General features: G+C 41.5%; 3 protein-coding genes across 4 annotated transcripts in view; 2 read left to right on the forward strand and 1 right to left on the reverse strand.

Moving 5' to 3' along the window:
- The window catches only part of LOC115736252 (transmembrane protein 53-B), a 391,123-nt gene that overhangs the window by 143,896 nt on the left and 232,197 nt on the right, over positions 1–15,030 (reverse strand). The gene's annotated exons all lie outside the window — the stretch shown is intronic.
- Positions 525–5,549, forward strand: LOC115736413 (phosphatidylinositol/phosphatidylcholine transfer protein SFH12). Of its 2 annotated transcripts, none has more exons than XM_030668117.2 (15): positions 525–710; positions 1,067–1,141; positions 1,445–1,697; positions 1,854–1,953; positions 2,119–2,385; positions 2,523–2,600; positions 2,723–2,824; positions 2,913–2,962; positions 3,052–3,151; positions 3,262–3,351; positions 3,437–3,511; positions 3,954–4,077; positions 4,334–4,731; positions 5,094–5,168; positions 5,300–5,549. In XM_030668117.2, the coding sequence occupies exons 2-15, from the start codon at positions 1,114–1,116 to the stop codon at positions 5,309–5,311; spliced, it is 1,752 nt and encodes a 583-aa protein (XP_030523977.2). In that variant the 5' UTR covers positions 525–710; positions 1,067–1,113; the 3' UTR covers positions 5,312–5,549. The 2 variants fall into 2 exon arrangements, with proteins under 2 accessions (XP_030523977.2, XP_048128676.1); XM_048272719.1 differs by lacking the exon at positions 525–710 and adding an exon at positions 814–879 and having other exon boundaries at positions 1,063–1,141.
- LOC115736491 (bZIP transcription factor 44-like) lies at positions 13,471–14,525 on the forward strand. The gene is made up of 2 exons (XM_030668218.2): positions 13,471–13,932; positions 13,963–14,525. Exon 2 carries the CDS (start codon positions 14,009–14,011, stop codon positions 14,504–14,506), a length of 498 nt encoding a protein of 165 aa, XP_030524078.1. The 5' UTR covers positions 13,471–13,932; positions 13,963–14,008; the 3' UTR covers positions 14,507–14,525.

Genomic DNA, 15,030 nt, shown 5'->3' on the forward strand with positions numbered 1-15,030 from the left:
TATTTTCTTTGTTTATTTGTTCTTCAGTGGCCGCCGAGGGTCGGTAAGCCCTCGCCAGCACCTAGCGAGGGCGTTGCGATCATTGTTGGCTTTGTCACGTAGGACAACCGGCATCTACATCATCGATTTATGGTCAAAATCGGCAGGATGAAGTCAATTGGTAAAATATGAAAATGTTTAGGAATCGATTGATAAAATCAAAAGGTTTAATATTGAATTGACAAAAGCGCAATAAATTTAAGATTTTTTGAAGAATTTTCCCTGTTGATGACAGTAGTGACAAAGCAATACATTTGCCAGAAATAAAGAGAAAATTTTTGCAGAGTGTTCAAAACTCAAGTGGAGTCAAAAGTCAACACTCGAGAGGGATAAGAGGGAAAAGGAAACGAATTTTCCCGGGAGAATTGGAAAAGACGTTGGTGGACTGGAGTCGGTTTAGGCTTTCCAACATGATATCAAATGTTGTTTGAGCGGATTGGCCTTGGAATTCGCATGACACTGCGTGAACTCGGAGAGTCTCCATGTTCCTGTCTGTTGGAAACCCACGTCATGTCCGAAAACCGCTCCGCTCCACTGGAAAATTGTGAGGCCACGCTCCCTCTTCTTCCTCAAAACCCTCTCCCTCTCCAAGAGCACCCCCCCGGAGGAAGAGCAATAAAAGATCATAACACATTCTTCACCTGCTTTCTGTTCTTACCCTTTTCGATTAGGTACGCCCTTCTTCAGCTGTGAATTTTCATTTTTATTTTTCCATTTTGGTTCATTTGTTTTTTGATAGCTTAGTTATTCGGATTTTTGCATCTCGAATCGCGGTTCGTTTTGGGGGTTGGCTTCGAGCTAGGATTCTTGTTTGCGCGTAGAGCTGACAATTCGTGTCGGCGGGGGTGATGCATTCGCGAACATTTTGTCTGGTGCGATCGCAATTGGTATCCCAATTTTGCATTAACTGCGGCATGTCTTTGTTGCGGGGGGATGTTGATTGTGTGATTTCGTGTTTCGGGTAGTTGTCAAGCTTTTGCTGATTTGTTTGCCCTTCCTAACTTGCTTCTTCGGGGTCTGCAACAAGGTCCTGGCATTGGGATTCATTGACACGAAATAGGAACAAGCGGTACCATGTCGGGACCACTATCTCCCAAACCAGGTAATGCTTTCCTCTACGATTCGCGACTTCATTTCTTTGCGGTTGCATTAATGCATCGGAGTTCAAGATAGGAGAGGCCGGTAATATTCCAACGGATACAAGAACTGCTAGCATATTATATTGATCCATACATAAAAAGAAAAGAAAGTACTGAAAGCGAATTGAAGTGCTGTTGCCGCATGAAATCTTGGTGAACTTATGGGCAGCTACGTCTCATGTGTTGAGGGAAATATTCCGGCCGTTCTTGCAATCTCAGAACAGGATTTCTGATGTTTTTCTGCTCCTGTTGTTATCAATGTGCAGCTGATGAGAGATCTGATGTCGAGCCTCAAGAGAAGAACAAGATTTCATCTTTCAAGAAGAAGGCTATCAATGCCTCCAACAAGTTCAGGCATTCTTTGACCAAGAGGGGTAGGAGGAGCAGCAAGGTCATGTCCGTTGACATCGAGGATGAGCATGATGCTGAAGAGCTGCAAGCCGTCGATGCTTTCCGCCAAGCGCTGATACTGGAGGAACTCCTGCCGTCGAAGCATGATGATTACCACATGATGCTCCGGTACCTGATTTTTCACTTTGGCTTGTGAATACATAAGTTACTGACTTAGCTGCGACACGAGGAGCAAAAAAATCAGTTTGTTCTATCACACAAAGAGCACGGCTATATGTTAGAAGAAATGTACTTTACCTGACAATTCAGGCCCTGATACTGTAGGTTCTTGAAGGCCAGGAAGTTTGACATCGAGAAATCGAAGCAAATGTGGGCCAGTATGATCCAGTGGAGGGAAGAATTTGGCGCCGACAACATCTTGGAGGTGATTGTTGCAGGAACTCTTGTTGAGGCTAAAGAGTCTGTCTAGTAGTGATGCCTCAAGATGTCGACGCACACTCATTCTTGTCACGAGTCTGGTTTCCTGTCACAAGAGAATGCATATCCTTGAGTTACAATATATTTCTGCTAATCCCTGTTTGTTTGTCAGGAATTCGAATTCGAAGAGATTAATGAAGTCCTCAAGTATTATCCTCAAGGGCATCATGGCGTAGATAAGGAAGGTCGACCCGTGTACATTGAGAGACTCGGTCAGGTGGATGCCACGAAGCTGATGCAAGTCACGACCATGGAGCGATATGTGAAATACCATGTTCGGGAGTTCGAGAGGATCTTTGCTGTGAAATTCCCAGCTTGCTCCATAGCAGCGAAGAAGCACATCGATCAAAGCACTACAATCTTGGATGTGCAGGGAGTGGTAAGCCAAAAAATGACGATGAACAAAAGTTTTGGTGCTGCTGATATGGAAACAAAATTAGTTGCTTGTCTCAAGTACAAGATGTACAAGATCAAACAAAATTTAGGGTGTTCTCTTAGAATTTGTTAACGCTGCAGGGGCTTAAGAATTTCAACAAAGCCGCCAGGGACCTCGTCACTCGCCTTCAGAAGATTGATGGTGACAATTACCCCGAGGTACTACATCACTCTTACCTTATCTCAAGGCAACTCACTACCGAGCATCTGTTGTTAGTCATTACTAGCTATCGGTACTTTAACTTCACATGATGCGGAAACGTGTTTTGTCTCCACTGCAGACCTTGAACCGGATGTTCATTATCAATGCGGGTTCTGGCTTTAGAATGCTGTGGAACACTGTCAAGTCTTTCCTTGACCCGAAGACCACGGCTAAGATTCATGTAAGTGCGTGCAATGTGCATCATATATGTTTGAGCAATTAGACTTACATGGAAGACTCGAATTAACAAGAATACACACTCATAACAGGTCCTCGGTAACAAGTACCAGAGCAAGTTGCTCGAAATAATCGATGCAAGGTAAGCCTATAATTGTTCTCTCTTTTTGTTTTGCCACACATTATCCTACTTTTTAGGGTCCTGATCATTGTTCTTTGATCGTTCGGCAGCGAGTTGCCAGAATTCTTGGGAGGCGCTTGTACTTGTGCTGACCAGGGTGGCTGTATGCTTTCTGATAAGGGCCCATGGAAGCACCAAGATATAATGAAGGTCTCCCAGAACAACTCGCTTTTTGAGTCCTTGTAGTTCATTGGCGTCGGTCTGTTGGTTTTTTCTGCTTCAGTCTTCGACTGAGTCTCACTTTGCTACACGCTTGGTAGATGGTTCAAAATGGCGAACACATGTGCCGAAAGATTTCAAAGATTGGTGATGAGAAGATGGTTTCTGAGGAGGAGACGGCAAATGCCAAGGTTTGCCTTCTTTCTTAACCTCATTTGCCGTCTTTGCTTTTTTTCATTTTGTTTCCTTGCTGAGATTTGTTCCTAACTTCTATAGGGATGTGATCACGCCAATGCCGACGTTGTGGATGCGCAACCTCAACCTCCCCATCTTTCTCCTATTGTCGAAGAAGTACGTACAACTAGCTTCTGAACCTTTAGAATGAATAGATTAGCGAGTAGAAGGCGCAAGAGAGTGTTATCATAGGTTAGCAACCACTTTCTTGCTTACAGATGTGTTCTTGTTTCAGTTCGTTCATAAAATTAAGAAGCAAAGCAAGAAACTACGACAGCCTGCGTGATTTTTCAAAGTCTTTTTCAACTCGACACGATTTGTTTGTTTAGACAAAAAGCTTTAAGGAAGCATGTGCTTTTTCTATATCTTTTCGCTTCCCTTATGTGCACAAATTAGCCTGGCAAGGCTATCTGTACTAACTTCCTTGCCTCCAAATAGTTCTTCCAGTGGTCTCTTTTAGCCGGAAAATTGTTCGTTCTATTCCTTTTCATTTTCCTCATGTATCCACGTTTATCGGATATTGCTATGTCCTGCATTCTTAAGCACGAGGTTTTTGCAGGTCCATGTTAGCCAAACTTGCAAGAAATCTCTCAGGCGTGAGGATTTCGTCCCCATGGTCGATAAGAGCGTCGTCGCGGCTTGGGAAAAGTTTGCACATGATGATAAATTGGCACTTCCAAAAGGTACATTTATATCCTCTTTTTTCGCCTGCCACCCGACACACCTTGTCCTTTATTAAGTTAGTTACTTAACTGCCTCTTGATCAAAGACAAGTCTTCAGTAGTTTGTGCATAGATCGCCTCCAATTTCTGTCCTACCTGTTTGGAATAGTATGTCGCACCGATGAATCTTCCCAGCTTTTCAATTGAAGCGACCCATATACTATTTTTTCTATTCGTTCTTTTTGCCCTGATCTGTGTTTTCTTCATGCTGCATCAGGAAATCACTTTGTCATGGCTGATCCTCACAAAGCCCCCGAAACTGATGGCTTTAGCTCTCATCTTTTCTCCGGCCTGATGACATTGGTTATGGGTGTCGCCACCGTCATTAGAATGACGCGCAACATGCCCAAGAAGGTCACTGATGCTACCTTGTACTCTGGCCCGGATTACTATGCCGATGACATGGCTAAGAGCAAGCACTTCTCTGAGTTCGCTCCGGCCCCTATCTCTTCTTCCGACTACTTCACAATGCTGAAACGCATGGCTGAGTTGGAGGAGAGGGTCACTGTCCTGAACATGAAGCCTGCTGCCATGCCGGTGGAGAAGCAGGAAATGTTGGATGCTGCGATAAGCAGGGTCGGCACATTGGAGCAAGAGCTTACGGCCACCAAGAAGGTTAGTTTTAAAATGACACAGTCATCGGTCAATACAACGCTCTACCAGAGCAGTTTTAACTTGCCATCTACCATGCACTATGATTAGAAGCACGAATACTTTGAACTGGAAAATGAAGTTTTTTCAATTTGATGTATTAACATCCATCCAAATGTCTCACTGTCCAAGCATCCTGGCTTTGCCCCTAAGTAAGAGTTCAAAAAAGAGATTCTTTTGAAAAGTTCACGGCCGTAATGAGCTGCTAGGATTCGAATGGCCATGTAAATTCTTGCAATCAGTTCATGGATTTATGTTTCTCTAGCTGGATGGACAATTTCAACTGTAAGTTGTCAAGAAAACCACATGTTTTGTTGCTTGTCCAGGCTCTGGACGATGCGATTAGCCGACAGCAGGAGCTCCTGGACTACATCGAGAAGAAGAAGAAGAAGAAGTCGCTGGTAAGACCACCCTCTTCTTTTTCTCTTCCTCCATTTTCGCGCAATGAAGTCCCGTGGTTTCATCTGTCTTGAGCAAAGAAGATGCTTTCACAATCTGAATTCTTTTCGCATTGCCTTCGTTTCCGATGCAGTTTGGCTGGTAAGGGAGAGACACTGAATGCCCCCCAGGGAGATTGCTGGTGATCCCAAATGTGGTGGTTGGGTTATGTTCAGAGTTTTTCAAGGCCATCCTGAAATTCCCAGTCTTTTGTCCTAAAACAGTTCCCTATAAACTTGTTCTACAAACTATTAAAAAACATTGCAAGGGCTTTCACTATCTGGTGTATATATATGATGTGGAAGATCTGTTTCCCGCTTTTTTTTTTTTTCTTCCTGGCAACGGACCGCTCCAACGCCGCCGTTATTCTATCGGATACTAAACAACCTCCGTCTCCATCGTCTGAGGGGAAGATTTGAGAGAGCAAGAGTTATTAATTGAACTACTAACTTTTTCATTACCACAATGAGATCATGCATCGGCCAACGTACATCGGAAGTATATATGCTCGGTTTCATTACGGGCCACCCCGTCTTCTTGTTTCCCATGCCAATGGTTCGGAGAACCTATCTTCTCCAGTCGTGTTTGCCGGCATCTCCCGGTAATTCCACTAATCAGACCCGATCTCGCCGGAAAAACTTCAAACTTGTCACAAGATGACATTATCAGCGACGAATTAGTTCTGTCTGGCCTGAAACATTATCTCGGGAAAGAACACGGTTGAAGAAGTCTCTCGCTTTCTGTTTGGGAAAACTAAGAAGACCAACTGCATCAGTTACTTCGAAATTCGTAGGGAAATGTATCATATGATTTTGATTTCAAACAGATAATGAGTTCATGCAGATTATACAATGGTCAATCTATTTCAATACGTAGATACATCGGCTGCTTTCTTTAGTATTTTCTACCAAGCTTTGGGGTATATATGCATATGAAATCATCCAATATAGTTGCAACTCCATGATAAATTAAGTTTAAATTATTCTCACTTTTCCATTTTTGTTTGTTTCACGGAAATGCCTGATTTGGGAAATCTTTTTCTAAAAACGATCGATTATATTTGGTGAAGTAATTAGTCGATGGAGAATGTTTTCGATTCACTAGATACAAGCAATCAACTTTAGCAAAATATTTTTCAAATTATTCATTTTCCGCAAAACAAATGGATCCCTTAATCTCATGGCCTTGGACTCCACATATGGCAATAGCCATGTCTTATCATCTCTCATATACAAGTCATGAAGTCAAGAGCCCCGCGTCACTTTAAAAGAAGGGTTTCAACTTTGCCAACTTTGGATTAAATCCTTATTAACCTTGCATCGCGATCAAGATGTTTATTCTCTAAAGATCCTGACAGATGCTATTGACGGCGTTGCTTTTCGACGATGTCCCGTGATCTGAAAGAAGGCAAATCGACTAAAACTTGATCTTATTTGGGCAAACAAGAGGATCACTATCCTCCCGCATCCAACATTTTCATCCTGCATTGCATGGATGGATGGATGGATGGTTTTGTCCTGTACACCAATATCAGACATGATCACGCTTAGTGGTAAGCCCTTTTCGTCCTTCATTTTGCGAGTGATGAAAAAGATGGAAAAGTGGCTCAAGCACTCCAGAATTTGCTCTTTAAATTTAGTGGCCAACCCCCCATTTTTGTCTTAATTAGTGGGGGGAATAAGGAGGGAAAAAATATCCAAATTAACACGGAAGGGTGACTCGAGTGAAGTGGCTGCGTCAAGCATTTGCCAATGTATACAATAAACACGTGCGTCGTGTGTGTGAAAAAGTCAAAGAAGGCGGGTTGCTTATCTTCTTTTGGATTCATCCGAACTTAACCAAAACTTTTGAGCTCTTCCTCATCCGGATCTCGGGCGTTCCCACATTGCCAAATGTACTAACCTGTTGCGTAATGGCACATACGATCTCTTTGAAGATGTACGAGGAAAGGATAAGATCGTTGTCCAAGTGATCGCCGGGTTGAACCATATTGACTCGGGATGATTAGGCAGCTAGAGCATAATAAGGGTTCAAAACTAAGCTCGTGAAAGACCTTTGTTCGAAAAAACATTGACCTGAATCACCCATGTCCAGTCACGATAGCATATAAGCCGATCACGTCGGAACTAGTTATAGGAACCTATGTCCGCTGATTTAACTGTGTGATTTGCAAAGTGGGGAAACAATGTTTCAAGGGTTTTAGATTTGCTTATCGTCCGAGTCCATTGATTTCGAAGACCCACTTTGAATTGATTGCGTGTTTTAGTAGCTTTCTTCCTATTAATAAATCTATCTTCCGTGTATGATCAGCATCATTCTCTCTCTTTTTTCCATCTTTTCCTAATTAAAGAGAGAGAGAGAGACAGAGACAGAGAGAGAGATTTGTCTTTTCTTAGGAAATAGAAGATGATTGTAAGGGAGAAAAAGAGAAAGAGGGTCTTCTCTTAGGGGCGGTTGGCATTTTCCGCATCAATCAGTGGGCTTCAATCATCATCCTAGAGCCGACATCCGAGTAGACAAGACGTGATGTTTCATATGAATTTATTAAAGATGTAATCCGTGCAACTGAACCTTTTTTCAAGACCCGCCAAAAGTTATCTGTCTAAATACATGCTATACATGACAATTGGGTCTCTTGACCATTAAATTATAATGATAAGACGATTTTATTTTTCCATTTTATGTTGAACACTGCAATATCTCTCCCATCGGCGATATATATAAATTGTCCGTTTAGCCTTCACAATTATCGTGAAATGTGATTACCGTGATTTGTGCGATTAAGAGCGAACGAACGTTGGAACATCTCACATTAATTGTTGTTCAAAGCAGCGATGATGGTTTGCATCATATATAATGCAAGAGTCAAAGCCCACGCAAGACCCACAATTAGACACAGTCGTCGATTTTATCAAGATTTGGACAGAAATTGCACGAGAGAAATGAGGGTTAGGACGTCATGGGAAGCTTCCTAAGACTACTCCTACCTATTCAATTTCGCCAAGAGGAAAAGAGAAGGCTATGCAATGTCTGCGTACATTAGATAACTAGAGCAGCAATCAAGAGTTGGACGACTGATGAAAAAAAAATTTGCAGCATAGGAAAGTACTTATTATAAGCACATGGTCATATCATTCACCCACCACTGCACCTATTACTTTAGTTCTTCATTGCCCATGCCATTCGTGTGGCCGAGGTTATTGATTGGACCATGTTGTGTCCAATGGGGGATGTATTCAAGAACTTTGACCCTCTTAGTCTATCTGAATAATAGAATATGATGGAATGAAACTTTATCTACTTTAACACTTGGCCAATAAAAGGTGGGGGAAAGGAAATTAAAAGCTTATAATTTGATTGAGCACGTGCTAGTGATTTCCGCTTTCTATCCTTTAAATTTGCACCTTTAGGCAAGGGAGGGTCCATGTGAAGGAACAAGACTGTAAAAGTTGAGAAAAGGATTCAAATTCAATTCGATTCAATTCAAAATTCTACCCCAGTGGGCTGCTTTTCAATCGATTTTGCGATGACTGAATGAATGAGATATATAGGGTTTAACCTAAAATTGTTTTCTTTATGGCAAGTGGATCTCATTACTCAATGGATTTGCAACCGAGCTAAAGCACTTCTAGAAAGTGCCCTAGGCACCATGATCTCGACATCACATGTCATGTTTGAGGTCGAGCTATGGTTTTATTTTTATACCTGCATAAGGTCCTTTATCGAATGTGTAATCTCGTCCTCGTTCGATCACATACTTATATCAACATAACCAGTTGTTAATGATCGTGATGGACAAGTCCATGATAGACTAATGCTAGGCATGCAATGCTTCTTCATGTTTTCTTGCTTTGCTTTGCTTTTTAAATTAAAGACAAGTGAAGTAGTAGAAGGTGGTGACACATAATTAATTTGTGATATCACCTTACTATTTAAGCATATTAAGGTCGTTATCCAATGCTATTCTTACTTTGTGATCAAGCTACCGCTTCGTACATAGATAGATTTATGGCGCATCCTCATTTCGCCCGATGTATCTACTATGCCCTTGCCCCAAATACATCTTTCTTCCCAGCCAAGGAAAACGAAAAAAAAAAAAAGAACTAGCATCAATAGACATGGCATAAGGTATTAGAAACAAGGGATTGTATAGTATATCCTCTCCAATACCTTGTCAGATCGGACCCAGGAAAGATCATGATTTGCTCACATAAAGCAAAGATGACAAGAAAAGGGGAGAAAGAGCACGAAACCGTGCACCGATTCCCTTCTTTCTCTTTCGTTCTGTAAAGCAAGCAAGTGGTTTTCTTGATGGACTTTCCGTCACCCACTTATTATCATGAACGGAATTAGGGTTTTAAAGTGTCCATCTCTTGCCCTGGCTCTGAAACCCTAGAATGAATCTCTTTTAAGGAGTTGTGCTGGACTTTGCTTTCCCTCACGTGCTTCTTCTTCTACGTAATTTCAACTTGATTATCTAAGAGTAGGTCGAACGGTCTTGTTAACCATAGTCGCTAGCCAGATTGCTCAACCTCGAGGCTGGTGTACTTGGTTAGAGTCGTTAAAGGATTCTCAACTCATGAATTGGAGTCGTCCGATTGAATTCCATCAACTACAAGCAAACAAGTTCGAATTAGGCCACCTATACAAGCCAAAGATCTGGATTTAACTGGTTTATGTGGCTTGGAGGATATTTCATGAATCTCCTAATAGCCAAGTCTCGATGCTCATGCTTTCAAGATTAAAAAAAAAAAAAAATACTATAGTGAGATTGCTCTACAAGGCCTAGACAACCCTCATAGTGCCCTTACGTAAGCCACAAAAACAAAAGGGGTAGGGAGTTTTAAAATATGCTTGTCAACGTAAATTGGTTGGCTTTCTAAATCTTTTCATCGTGCGTTGGTGGGAGGTGATATTTCTTTTCAAGCTGTTGATATTTGCATCATAATTGATTTTTTTATCAATAATTTACATCGTAATTGGTGTAAGCTTCTATTCATTCTCGAGAAAAATTACCAAAAAGGCCATAAACCTATTACAATTGTACAATTCAATCCTAAATCTTTTTTTTTTTGGCCAATTAAGTCCTAAGCCTTTTCATATTATGCCAATGGAGTCCCTCCAATTAATTTTGGTAGGAAATTGATTATGTGGACATCGACCGTCCACTAACCGTCCTACGTAGCACCGCCGATACCGACGTGAAATTTTTTTTTATAATTTTTTTTGTCTTTTCTTTTTTATATCATTAAGGTCCAACAAGAGGCCAGGAGACCTCCGTCGCCCACTAAGCGAGGGCCCGTAGTGCCGCCTAGGACGGTCGATGGATAATCGGCATCTATATTATCAATTTTCGATAAAAATTGATCAAATGGACTCAATTGACATAAAAAAAAAAGTTTAGGACTAAATTGACATAATTGCAATAGGTTTAGGACTTTTTTGGTAATTTTTCCCGTTCTCAATTAAAAATATGACTTGTCATTTCTTTTTGTTTTTTGAGTTGTGATATGTGTTTCTATGGGTGGGCGTATTGTACTTATCTGTCATGGAGGGTTCACAGGAAAATTTATTTTCTTCCTCGTCAATAAAAGTAAAAATCTAGTAAAAAGTCAATCTGTATGGGATCCTACATCCTAGTCACTTTCAATTGAAGAAAATGGAAAAAAAAACAAAAAGAAATGATTTTTCTCAAATAAAAACCCAATTTCTTAGAAAGAAAGTGAAAACGAGAAAGGTATATATTTAAGTCGTGACACCTACATGTGGAAAAATGACCCAAAGGCCATTTTAACCACGCTTGTTTACGGTATTTTGATGGGTCTTACATTCATTTAGTGTGGCTTTTTTCGTAGCTTTAAACTTTCGGGTTGGACTTTCTGTTGCCGGAAAATTTATCAAACACTATCTAAGTAATATACCTCGTATCAGGAAGACCTTTAATTGATTCATTTAAAAATTTTGGGACAATTGGACCAGGATCAGTATTTGAGTTCATGTTCTCCATTCTTTATATTAGGGTAGAAATCCACATTGATTAAGCGCATGTACAGCACGTCTATATATATATATATATATATGTGTGTGTGTGTGTGTGTGTGTGTGTGTGTGTGTGATATCAAAGTGTCACCCTGATATTCTTCATCACGAATTCACGATACAAGGCTGTTAAGATGATTGAAGAAAATCTTGCGGGTGCAAATTCAATATATAGGATGGAAGAATGATTAAAGCATCGTTTGTTTCATGGACAATAACTTCCGAAAAAAAAAAAGAATTAGAATTTTCCTGCGTTTGGTTCACATAAAATAAATTAGTCAAGGAAAACATTTTTTACTAATAGAAAAAACACCTTCAAAGATGGGGAAAAGAATTTCCTCTTTTTATAAAAAAAAATCATTTTCTCTCGTCTTTTCTCGCTGCACTCTTGACCTTTCTTTTCTTTTTATTTTTTTTATTTTTTCCTTTTTTTGTTCTTCTTCCTCGACCGGTCACTGGTGCTAACGAGCCGGGGACGAGCCACGCCGACCTCGGGCAAGGCTCCACCTTGCTAGATATGGCAAGGTGGAGCTTGCCCCAATCCCAACAAGCTTGAAATCCCCTGAGAGGCCGGGAAGGGTAGGAGGAAAAAAGAAAATTACAAATAAAAATAAAAAAAAAAAGTAAAAAAATTGTTAATAAATTTTAAAAAAATTAAATTGTGCATGTTACCATCGATCGTACCATGTAAGATGGTCATCATCTACATCAATAATTTTCAACCAAACGATGAAGCGGGAAACCAAATTAGCTTTTCATTACGAAATGAAGAAAATATTTCGACACAACGAAATTTTTGCACAAGTTCGAGATCGAAGTAACCGCACATTACAGCCATTAGATTATACAGCCACCACACGGTACTCATGATTACGACCAACTGCAATTCATGTGAGTAACTCTCTCATGGAAACATAGAATAACAATAGGAAAAAATGAAAAAACATGGATCATTAAAAAATAAAAATAAAAAATCCCGAATCGGATCCATGTCCATAATTCGAAATTCACCACAATGAACGGACCCGGATTCGAATCCGGACAACGTTTCCCGGGCCACGGCCGGTACGGTACTGCCGGGGGCACTGACTGGGGCCCACTGCTCGGGAGACCCGACACCGCGCACGTGCTCTTGTACGGTGAAAGATTTTAGCGCAGATTTTCCACGCGGTACGGTGCTCGTTCATCGCGGTGTATTAAAGAATTTTCAACAACTCTGTCATTGGTCCCCACTCCCAAGTAAGCCAACTGGCTTCCGCCACGTGGGACCGCACTCTTTTTGGTTTCCACTTTTGCCCCCCGGTAAAGACGCACCGTTAACTGCCAAACGGTAACTCCCACTCGGGGGCTCATCTGGCAGTTGAAAATATGGAGGGAGACTCTCCCCGTGCCGTGTGCACCAGCACCCAAAACTCTACTGACGAAAATCAAGAATTCTCATTGGTCCATACCTTTTTCAAATAAAAAAGCTATTATCTTAACACTTTCCATTTTTGAGCCCAAACATTTGAAAAAGGGAAAAATTTATTTTTGAATTCCCCAAAAACTATGAAAGTATCAAACATAACTTCAAACTTCAGTAATTACCCAATTTAAAAATTCGAAAGTTGTTCGCAATCTTTAACAAATAATCAAGTGAATAAATTTGTCAAAATGACCACAAAAAAAAAAAAAAGGTAGGCTCATAAGTGCATGACCAACCATATCAAATCACATCTAGTCGACTTGACTGTATGGCACGTGTGGTCTGCCGAAATTTTTTCCTCGTGACACTGCGTTTGTTTAAGTGAAAATGTGCAATTTTCTAACATAAATACATTTGACAGTAAACGGTATAATATCAGTCACAAATTATTCTGTGGCTGGCACATAACAGCACGGTCATAGTGTCAAGCACAGTGTGACCGTCGGCTAATGATTTTCGTAATATCATCTGTTTGAATACGAAGATGACTCGTTGCAATTCTAATTAAATGGTGAAAAAATTTGGATGAATTAGCCGGGCATGATCCTTCCCACCAATGACATGACCATTAAAAAAAAAAAAAACTCAATGATATGGGCGCCCAACTTGTTCCTCAACCTTCCCTTAAACAAATTATTTCCCTTTTAAAAGATTAAAGAAAGATTCCCGACAAGAGCTTTCGGCTTTTTTCATTTGTTTATTAGTCCCTCCAATTCAGCAGCCAGCAAAATTTCTCCGTCATTTTTCCACCATCTCCTCTTTATAAATTCCACCGCCCATTCCTTCAGAAAACCTCTTCTCCTTCTCCATCTAACTTGTTCCCCCTGTATTTTTTTGGCTTCTTCTTCTTCCTCTGCTCCATCCCGTTGCTCTGTTTCTGCGCTTCTCGCCTTTCTCCCCTCCGGTTCCTTTGCTCGTGCAAGAAACCGAAGCTTTCTCCGAGAACTCTGGTCCTCCCTCCATCCTGTTTTCATGCTTTCCCACGGGACGCTACGGCTCTTGATGCGCCGAGACCCATGACGTCTCCGGTGCTCAGCGAGATCCTGCTCTTGGGGTTTATGATCAACTCCACCCTCCGCCGCAGGACCCACCTCGTTCAGTCCTTCTCCGTCGTCTTCCTCTACTGGTTCTACGTTTTCTCATGAACACCCGCCTCCTCTCCTCTTCCAACCAACCCTAGTGTTCGATAAAACTCCCCTGCTAGTCTTTCCTGCGTGCTTTTTCCTGGTTTCTGGGCTGTATTTTTTTTTTCCTTTTCTTTTTTCTGGTCGCCGGTGTTGTGCTATTTGTCCTGTAGTCATGGCTTCTTCTAGTACGGGAGCATCTTCGGGGTCATCCTCCTTCGCACTCCAGAACTCGGGCTCCTCCGAAGGTTGTCCGCAGGAGCAGAACCAGGTCATGGACCAGCGGAAGCGGAAGCGGATGATCTCGAACCGCGAGTCCGCCCGCCGCTCGCGGATGCGGAAGCAGAAGCACCTGGGCGACCTGATGGCCCAGGTGGGCCAGCTCAGGGGCGAGAACGCCCAGATCCTGCAGAGCACGGACGTGACGACCCAGCACTACCTGAGCATCGAGGCCGAGAACTCCATCCTCAGAGCCCAGGTGGCCGAGCTGAGCCACAGACTGCAGTCGCTCAACGAGATCATCGGTTACGTCAGCTCCACGAGCTTGCTCTTCGAGAGCGACGACCAGGCGGGGTTGCTTGGTGGGGATGACGGATTCATGAATCCGTGGAACGTCGTCTCGGCGTGGATGAATCCGCCCGCCATGGCTTCGGCCGATATTGTCATGTACTGATGCAAGATGGGTGTGGATCAAAAGATGAGTTCGAGAGACGAAGATTAAGAGAGAGAGAGAGAGAGATTTTAGCTGCTGACTGGTTTCTCTTGTCTTCCAACGGTCAAAATTTTTTTTGGCTCCTGCGAATATTAGAGGCCTGTAAGATGGATCATTATTAAGTTCATCGTGCGTCATTAGCGCTATGCAAGTGGTCCCCGCTGTAATTCCATGTTAATCAAATGAAAATAAGTTTTATTATCTTAACAGGGCCTTTCTCTCGTTCTCCTGACGATAAACTGCGAGTCAATAATTCATTAAATAATCGCTATTACTGAAAAATAGACTATATCAAATCAGGAAAATTGATTATGTAACAGTCTTTGGGTAATGTTATGCTATATTAACGGTTTGTTTTTGGCGACAGAAAATTGAAAAAATAATTAATTAAAAATTATAATGGGGTGTTTTTTTTAAAGAATTTGTGGCTTACAACATATTGTTATTTTTATAATCACATAAAAGCTGTTATACTAGTAAAATCC

This window comes from Rhodamnia argentea, chromosome 11 (assembly GCF_020921035.1).
Source record: "Rhodamnia argentea isolate NSW1041297 chromosome 11, ASM2092103v1, whole genome shotgun sequence".
Classification (NCBI taxonomy): domain Eukaryota; kingdom Viridiplantae; phylum Streptophyta; class Magnoliopsida; order Myrtales; family Myrtaceae; genus Rhodamnia; species Rhodamnia argentea.